Source organism: Camelus dromedarius, chromosome 12 (assembly GCF_036321535.1).
Source record: "Camelus dromedarius isolate mCamDro1 chromosome 12, mCamDro1.pat, whole genome shotgun sequence".
NCBI lineage: Eukaryota > Metazoa > Chordata > Mammalia > Artiodactyla > Camelidae > Camelus > Camelus dromedarius.
In genome coordinates, this window is record NC_087447.1 from 17496059 (window position 1) to 17504922 (window position 8864).

At 42.3% G+C, this 8864-nt stretch overlaps 1 protein-coding gene across 5 annotated transcripts in view; it reads right to left on the reverse strand.

Moving 5' to 3' along the window:
- Nucleotides 1-5055, reverse strand: part of TTC17 (tetratricopeptide repeat domain 17) — a 102095-nt gene extending 97040 nt beyond the window's left edge. For all 5 annotated transcript variants that reach the window (XM_011000601.3, XM_031459769.2, XM_064492429.1 and 2 more), the window contains exon 1: nucleotides 4888-5055. In XM_011000601.3, coding sequence (XP_010998903.2) covers nucleotides 4888-5046 — 159 coding nt within the window. In that variant the 5' untranslated portion in view covers nucleotides 5047-5055. The remainder of the gene's footprint in view (nucleotides 1-4887) is intronic.
- Nucleotides 5056-8864: the final 3809 nt, after the last annotated feature.

The following is an 8864-nucleotide window of genomic DNA, read 5'->3' on the forward strand; positions in this document are numbered from 1 at the left end:
AGAACCACTCATTTATAAGATAAGTGGAGGAAGAAGAGTCAAAAAAAAAAAAAAAATTAAGAAGGAGCTGTACTCTGCTCACCCCTAAAGAAAAATGAGAATTTCATGCCAGAGTAGCCAATGGAAAGGAGAATACCCTTCAAAGCAAAGTGGGCTGACAAAAAGTCAATACATATTTGTTCAATAAATATTTGGGAAAAGTATTTAAAGTTATAATTTATATCTGTATATTTCCAAGCTTCTATTACCACTGTACAGTATACACAAAATAAATACCTGGGTAAATTATAAGAAGAAAAACAATAGTGGGAGATAGCGGGGAAAAAAAAAAAAAGGACTGAACAAGAATCACTTTGAGTCAATGTCTAGGACAAACTGCAAAGGTTTAGCAGGTGCCTGGTTAGTGAATAACCAGCATGATCCCTCAGGTCCAAGTACATCCTTGAAGTGTATAAACACAGAAATAGTGCTCTATGACAAAAAAATGGTTCAGTTTTGAAAAGCACTGAAATAAAGCTGTCGGCTTCATAGTACCATGGATGCTCTCTCCCAGATCAACCAAATCACTCAACATGAGACCAAAATGAAACTACTCCTTCACTTACAAGCTATTAAAGATCAATAAAGATTTAGTGAGTTTGTCCAACTAAATACGATAGCTCTTCCTTAAGTCATAGTTGTTGAAGTAGTCACTTATTAAATAGTTCTCTGCCAAGTCTGCGAGGCTTCGGAGCATTCGTTTTGTCAGAAACCTCATTTGTTCTGAGCAGTTAAGAGGATTTGTATTCTGAAGACATCTGCTTGAATCTGCTTGATAGGAGGCAAAATGATAAAGCAAACCCCAAAGTCATTCACACCTATTTGGGATACTTTCCTACCCATCCGCCCGCAATTTGAAGTTATCACAATACACAATACATTCTGCGAGGTAAAGCAAACTGGGAAAGAGAAGACACTGACTTCATTTGGTTTTATTTTTCTTTCTAGTCCTTCCTTAGTAGGTGTTAGAAAACTAAAAAAGCACCTCAAACTTAGTACAAAGTGCTCACTTGCATGCTACTACAGATGAAGACATTTTTACCTGCTGTGACCACCAAATGCTACTCATTAGTGTGTCTTTGGTGATCTTCTCTCCTATGAGTTGTACCATATGTTCTTTAAGAATTTTCTCCAAATCCAAAATGCCACGGCTTTAAGATTGGAGGAGAGGGAAACAGCAGCAATAATATAATGTTATGAGAGAAAATAAATAATACAATGTTACGATAAAATTGATACTCTAAATTTTTAAGTTGATACTTAATATTTAGGCCTCCACTACTGAAGAGAGAGAATATCCAGAGGTAATGAATCCAGTGCTAGAAGTACAAATTCTTGATTCTGTAAGTCCACAACTAACAAACTGGTAACATTTCAAGAGCTCATCTGTTAGCTGGTAATGTAGAGCTTGAAGCTGACATTTTTCCAAGGAAATGATGTGCTAGATAGGCTCTTAGGCTAATTCACAGAAGTTTATTTAACCTTCGATGCAAGTGAATTGTTAGACACTTTAGATTATAATAGAAAATAGATGTTGCCACACTGGTAATTGAGCAAAAAGAACATCAAAATGAAACAAACGAAAATTTATTTTGAAGCCGATTCTTCACAATGAAGTCAACCAAAAGATCCACTAGACTGATTACACTATAGATCCTCCTAGTAAGTAGATTATAAATGCCCACACCTCAAGTCCATGAACTCCAAGTTAAGGACTCCTGCTTAAATAAAGTGAGAGGATCTTACCAGTTTCCAAGGACAGGGACACTAGGGGTTCAGAAGTATGCCAGAGCCCAAAGCTGGGAGAAAAGCACAGGGCTGGAGAGGAGAGGAGGGGCCTTTTTCTTAGATGTCCGCTGACCGCAGTGGGAAATGAACTTAGTGACTGGAGCATCCTCTTCATGTCCCAGCTCCAGTATTCCCTGGACAATACTGCTGGGAGTTCAGTGGCAGTCCAGTAAGCACAGAACCTAAAACCATGGAATGTATGCTTCCTAGACAAAGCGGGGATTGTGGATAAGAACATTCCCTGAGTTGCCAGGCCAAGTACTCAACACCTGCTACTGCCAGAAGCAGCCCCAGCTTTGACCATGAGGAGGCTGCCTGGAGGAATGCCTGCTTCTCTGCTCTGACTGAAGGCCCATTTCAACCACTTACAGATCTAGGGCTTCCAATATACATGCGTGTTCACAAGTCTGCAGTCTGTAACTTTTGAGTCCCTATCTTTATCATCTCCTCAGGCCTGAAATAGAAAAACCAAACGAATGCGCTCTTCTTCTGGGAAGGGCTGCTTACTGTACTTAAAACTTTAATGATGGAAAATGTCCCTAATCAAGTCTGTATTTGGGGCAATTCAGATTTTTAATTCTCAAGTACTTCACGTTCACTCTGGAAAGCAGTGACCTATTATACCTAATTTGGATAGGTTTAAATATCAAGCGAAAAATTTCAAAAGGTATTTTCTAAGACCTGCTATTTCAGTCTGCCCATAACCCTTTCCTTAATATTAGGCAGCTTTAAAACTGAAGTCATACTTCTACTCTCACTCAGATATTATAACCAAAAACAAGTAGCAAGAAATTTGGGGTGTCAGGTAACATACAGCATATATACTAAATGTTAATTGTTATGTTTCTGAAAGTATGAACAGGTCTGCAGGATACCCAAATCCACATACTAAAGGGATCTTTCAATTATTTAATAAGTATATCCAAATGTGATAATTAATCACAATCTAAACTGAGGTTTGGGTTCTGCCTGCATTCAAATTACTGCCAGGAAGGGCTGCATGGGTAGTGCCTGCATAGCTGTCAGAGAAGAACTCAGAAGCTGACCATCTCTCTTACTTTATTTATACTGATTTTCCCCTCACATTAAATCCAATTTCTCTTCCCTAGCCTCTGATTGTCACATAGTAATCACCAACTTTATTTCTTCTGGTATAAAATTTTGCGGTTGCCTAAACCCAACACTGAAAATGTTATGTAGCAAAGTATTGGAAATTTCAAACAAGAGGTTCACTTAAAAAGGCACGTACTAAAGAAATCTTGATTCCCTAACTTTAAGCCTAACTACTTACTACAGGGGTGACATGGAAGAGATCCAAAAGATTCTGTAGATTTTTTCCTTTCCCAAGCAAGTTTCCAGTAACCCCTGCCTTTCCCCCACCAAAACATATGTACCCACCAATGTGCAAAAAGAAGGTATGTGTTTAAAAAACAAAAACCAGATCAGACTCTACTTTCCCATTGCAATGTTCAGCATATAATACATTTCTACCAGCTTTCACTTTTCAGATGGGCTACTTTCTCAGCTGAGTGGCAGGATATCAAAATGGGAAGAAGTCAACGTCAGGGAGTACAAATAGCTGTGGCCAAAAACAATACTGCAGAAGAGCCAAGAGGAGAAGGGCTCCCCCAAATGCAGCAGGAGTGACTTAATTCCATGTTTCCCTTCATCAGGGACTCAGGGAAAACCACCACCAGGAAACAGAAGAAGGGTGGAAGCAACCAGAACTCACAAAAGATTTCTGATCTTTTGTTAGAGATGAACTTGTAGTGTTGTCTAAGGTTTCTGAAACACATACACATTTTAAATCTCAGCTCATATGGCCATGAATAGGAAAATTTTCTAATGTAAGTCAGATACACAGAAAATGCTACTGAACAGAAAGTCAGTCTTTCCTCAGATACCTACTGAAAACCACTTACCAATACCAATGCTGATTTTTAAATTGTTTAACTCGTTCACTATATTTAAGATAAAATTTGCCATCACAAGGTGAATCTAAATGTGAACCTCACTTTACACAAAAGTAAACCTTGCACTGTGTTCCTGTCACGACTCATTATGGTGATACAAAACCCAAGGTCCAGTACTTTCGCAGGACAATGGTTAATACATTTCCCATTAGTGGGCCAAACTGCAAGGGGCACACACTTCACTTTATAAATGTTTGCTGGACTTTACAGGGTTGCTCTCAAGTGTTGGAAGTCATTCAATTTACCAAGTTTCTGTAGCAAAACACACACAATGTACTTTTTAGGCATCAGCAGCATTTACAAAATGCAGACCATCATAAAGTTATGTAAGAAAAGCAGCTTCTCCTCTGAGGAATTAATTCAACCTTACAAGAATCCGGGAAATCGCATATCCTCCTTGAGGGGCTAGGTCAAAGAAACAATGCAAAGAACACTGGGAAACGAGGGCAGTTTACAACTGAAGAGATGCAGGCAACGCCACCAGAGGCATCCTCAAGCATTCCTTTGGAAGGAGTGTGCGCGTGTTGTCTCTAGTGAGCCCCTGCTGACCTAGGTAACAGTACTAGCTGCAACCACCACAGCCTGACACGAATTCCAGCCTGTGGCAGAGGAGACTGGGGGAAGCAGCATTAGATGACACACTGCCTAGGGGTGCCGAAGCTGTCACCGCCCTGGGACTCGCGCACACCCGGGCGCTGCCACCTGCTTTCTACTTCCTCGGGGAGGGCTGGTGACGCGTAGGCCCGCGAGGCACCAGAGGAGGAATAATGAATCTGACTTCTAAACCTAGAGCACCAAAAAATTCCCCAGGGCCCGACCCCCCACAGCTGGGCGACTCTCCCGAGCGGCGCGCGGCCCCAGAGGTGGAAGCCTGAGAACTTGCAGGCAGCCGAGGCGAGGACCAGGACACAACTGGGGAGGGGACGGCGCCCGGTCCGAACCCGAGGTCACCCGGACCGCGACACCGGGACCGTGGGAAGGTAGGCTGGGGGCGGGGCCGCACGTAGCCAAAGAGCCAGGGGCCGGGCCGGGGAATCCCCCCTGCGCTAGGGCGGGCGCGAGCGGAGACGGACACCCTGGCCGCTACCTGTTGTTGAATCTTCCCGTCCTCCGTGACGACCCAGTGCGTAGTGGCGAAGGCCCCTCGAGCTGCCACGCTCAGCAAGGCGGAAAGGCTAAGGAACCAGCCTGGGCTGGAGCACGGCGGCAGCTCGCACCGGCCGCGCACCCCTACTGCCGCCGCCATCTTGCCCCCCCCCGCCGGGCCGTTCGCACCGGAAGCGGAAGCGGACCCCCGCCGCCCGCCATATTGGGGAGGTCGGCGCTGTAGGAGGAGGAGCCGAGGGGGCGCTGGCCCGCTGACGGCCAGCTTCCTCTGCTTTGGTTTGGGTGGCTGGGACGCGCGGCCTCCGGCGCTCTCCCAGTTTGGCTTCAGGCCAAAGACCGCTTTTTTATTATTATTTTCCGGTGCGCGATACGATCTCGGAGCGTGGGAACCACAGGGAGAAAAGTAGTGTTCAAGTTAGAGCCTAAGCCAAAATAAGAGGACCCAGAGTATATGTATATATGTTTTAATCTTGTTTTTGTTTTTTTTTTTAAGATTTTTATTTCTGATTGTGTCAAATAGTTGGGAAATAAAAGGTGTGCTTTCGAAACATCTAAGGGCAGGGATAGGTTCTCTTTTACTAAAGTCTCAATAGTGGGAGCTTCAGGATTGGAAGAGTCATTAGTCTAGAGCAGTGCTGTCCAGTAGAATGTAATATAAGCCGTGAATCCCAATGTAACTTTTTTAAAAGTGAAATAACTAACATTCTATTTAACCCACTATATACAATATATTATTAGTTCAGTATGAAATCTATAGAAATTACTGAGATATTTATTTTTGTACCAGGTCTTCGAAATCGGTGTATGTTTTACACTTACAGCTCATCTAAACTCGGACTAGTCAGATTTCAGGGGCTTAGTCGCCACATGAGGCTAGTGGGTACCTTACTGAGCATAACAGGTCTAGATCTGGAGACTCCCAGCATTGGCGTCACCTGGAAGCTTATTAGAAAAGTACACTCTTGTGCTGTACACCAGAAATTGACACAACGTTGTAAACTGACTATAACACAATAAAAAAATACATAAATAGAAAAGTACACTCTTGGCTCTTCTCCCCCTCCGCATCAGATTCTACCTTCTAACAAGAGTCCCAGGCGACTGGTATGTACCTTAACGTTTGAGAAGAATTTTCTTCCAGCGAATCAACACGCTGGACCAGAGACTAGCCTGGCCATAGCTTCTAGTTAGTTATATTGTTTTAGGTGTGTCAGGGCTGCCTTCTAGCTTTTTGTGTCATTTTGCATTTAAGTTCATTATACTTTTTGGTGTTTTCTTTAGGAAAAGGAGATGAGAATTTGCCTGACCACTTAACTACACAGGTGTATTGCAGGAAAACAAAGAATTGCCAAACGTTTAAACATCACTTCATGCTGTGGAAGACATGATCACAGTACTGGCTTTTTATCCCTCCTGAGACCAGCTTTTCTTAGAGTACTGAAGTGATGAGCATTAATTTCATTAAAAATATATAGTTTATTAGCTTTTTGCCTGGTACTCTGCTAGGCCCTCGGTATGGAAATCTGACCACTAAGCAGTGTGCAGTCTGGTGGGATACTGGCAAGTTAACAATTTAAATATAGGATAGTAGGGGAGTATAATGGCTCATGTATGGATGAGATCGAACAGCCAGGTGAAAGGCTTGGAGCAAAGGTGCTTTCTTGGGCAGAATCAGCACTAAGTGTGAAAAGGTGAAGTCAGTGGCAGATTGTAAAGGTCTCTATTTTTAGGCATAGAAGTAAACCTTATGTTTGTTTAAAGCTACTAAATTATAACAATCAGCATTGTCTAACATTTGTGGAGTGTTTAATACATACTAGGCCCTGTACACACATAGCTCCTATTAATCTTCACTAACAGGCTTAGGCTAGTTAAGTAATTTGGCCAAGACCATGCGGCTAATAAGCGGCAGAACTCAGATTTGGATTCAGAGCTACTCGACTTTAGAGCCTGAGCATGGATGAAGGATGGTGAGGAGTTTGAAAGAAGCCCCAACATCACCTGTTTTGCCTGTCAGCAATTTCTTTGACATGCACAGGTTAACCTGTAAAGGGGCGGAATGGTAACTTCTACAGCTTTAATGTACCACCCACCTTTATTTTCCTTAAACTATAACCCTTGTCCTTTGAGATCCTGTATTAGATTTTTCTATCGTTTTGCAACGAATTACATTTAGCAGCTAAACATGCACTTATTACCTCACAGTTTCCATGGGTCAAGAGTCTGGCAGGGTGCGTGTGTGCTCTCTCTTACATGGCTGATTACAAGGCTGCAATCTCACCTGAGGCTTAGGAGCCTCTTCCAAATGCCAGAATTCAGTTATTTTCCCTTATAGGACTAAAGTCCCAATTTTCTTGCTGCGTGCTGACTGTTCTTATTCTAAATTCCAAGATCACCACCATTCCTTGCCATGTAGCCTTCTCAGCATAGCAGTTGTTCCTTCAAGGAAAGTGAGGAAATGTCTCCATCACTTGTATCTCTGATGTGGTGGCTCAGGGCTCCAACAGAGGGAAAGTAGATGTCAGGCTCAGAACTGGCAGTGTCACTTCTGCATTCTGTTGATCAAAGAAAGTTAACAAGACTAGCCCAGATTAAAGGGGAAATGGAAACAAACTCATCTTGATAAGTGAAGCAGCGTTTGATTGGGTATAGAAAGAATTATTGGCAGTCTACTACACGTAGTTAATTCTTTTAGTGATTTTGAATTAGTGGGCATTGAAAGGGTGGTTAGGGAGGGAGGCTGGTTATGGAAGGAAGGGCTGTGCAGGTCTATGTATCTCCTCAACAGCTATATGCAAAGTGAAGAGGATTTTCAAAGGGGAGACAGGATACCTGAATAAAGTAATTTCATTTAGATAGTTTGCCAAATAGATCAGGCCTACTGAAGCAGGAGGACTATTTTGGATGAGACCAAGTGTCAAATCAGCCCAGGATTCTAACTCACAGTGACACCCGGGCTGCTCTGAGGATAACATGATGATCAGCCGCAAAAGAATTTTCCTGATACAGACTTACCTGCCATTAATTTATTCAAATCCTTGCAGCTGTTAATACATTAAGGGGAGGACAGTTTCTATGGAGTAATTGTTTTGTGACTCTTCAGCCTGTAAGTAGTTAAAGGTCATACCTGCCCCCACCCCCAGCTTTTACATACAGCCAACATTCAATATTCTGATTTTATGATTAATTTCAAGTTCATTCTATTCAAAACTTTAGTGAGTTTGTGCTTTTTGATCTTAAGCATCACTGTATAGCATACCAAGTTTTTGTTTTTCCTCATAGAAATACTATTTCTTCATCATTTATTTGCTCTTGTTAGTTTCTATTCTACTTATGTTTCTTGAAGAATACAAACTGAAACTGTGTGTAGTCTATCTAGGCTTTGTCTCAGATCTTGTCTATAATATCAGCTCTTTATGATGACCAGAATTTTACTTGATTTTCTTATTTGTGGCTATATCAGTTTCAGGGAATAAATGTACAACTTCTAGGAATAAATCTACAATCTCTTAGGGTTTTGATAAATTAGTTTTCATTTGTCTAAGTTTTAGTTTCTATCACACTTGCTACAGTTAAAGTCCACTTACTGTTTTCTACCCAACAGAACTGATCTGAGTTCCTCCTATGGTTTCCAGAATGGGGAGAAGGGAGAGTGAGCTGAGGGAGCACACGGGTGGATGGATGGTCCTGTACCCAACTCAGGAGGAAAGGCTTCCCACAGAGAGTGAAAACTGTTATGAGTTGAAGAAAGCAGTCAGCTAGATGAGTGGGAAATGGGTAGTCAGGGAACAGCAGTCTTCTCGACAGAGGAAACATGGCCCAGTATCAGAGCATGGTGCCTTTTGAGTTATTGGAAGTAGTTCACTATCACCCTAGGTGAGGAATTTAGTTCTAGGATCGAGATTAGGAACCTAAGAGCTTCAAGAGCTCATTCTTTAGCACAGCCTGGCATTCCTA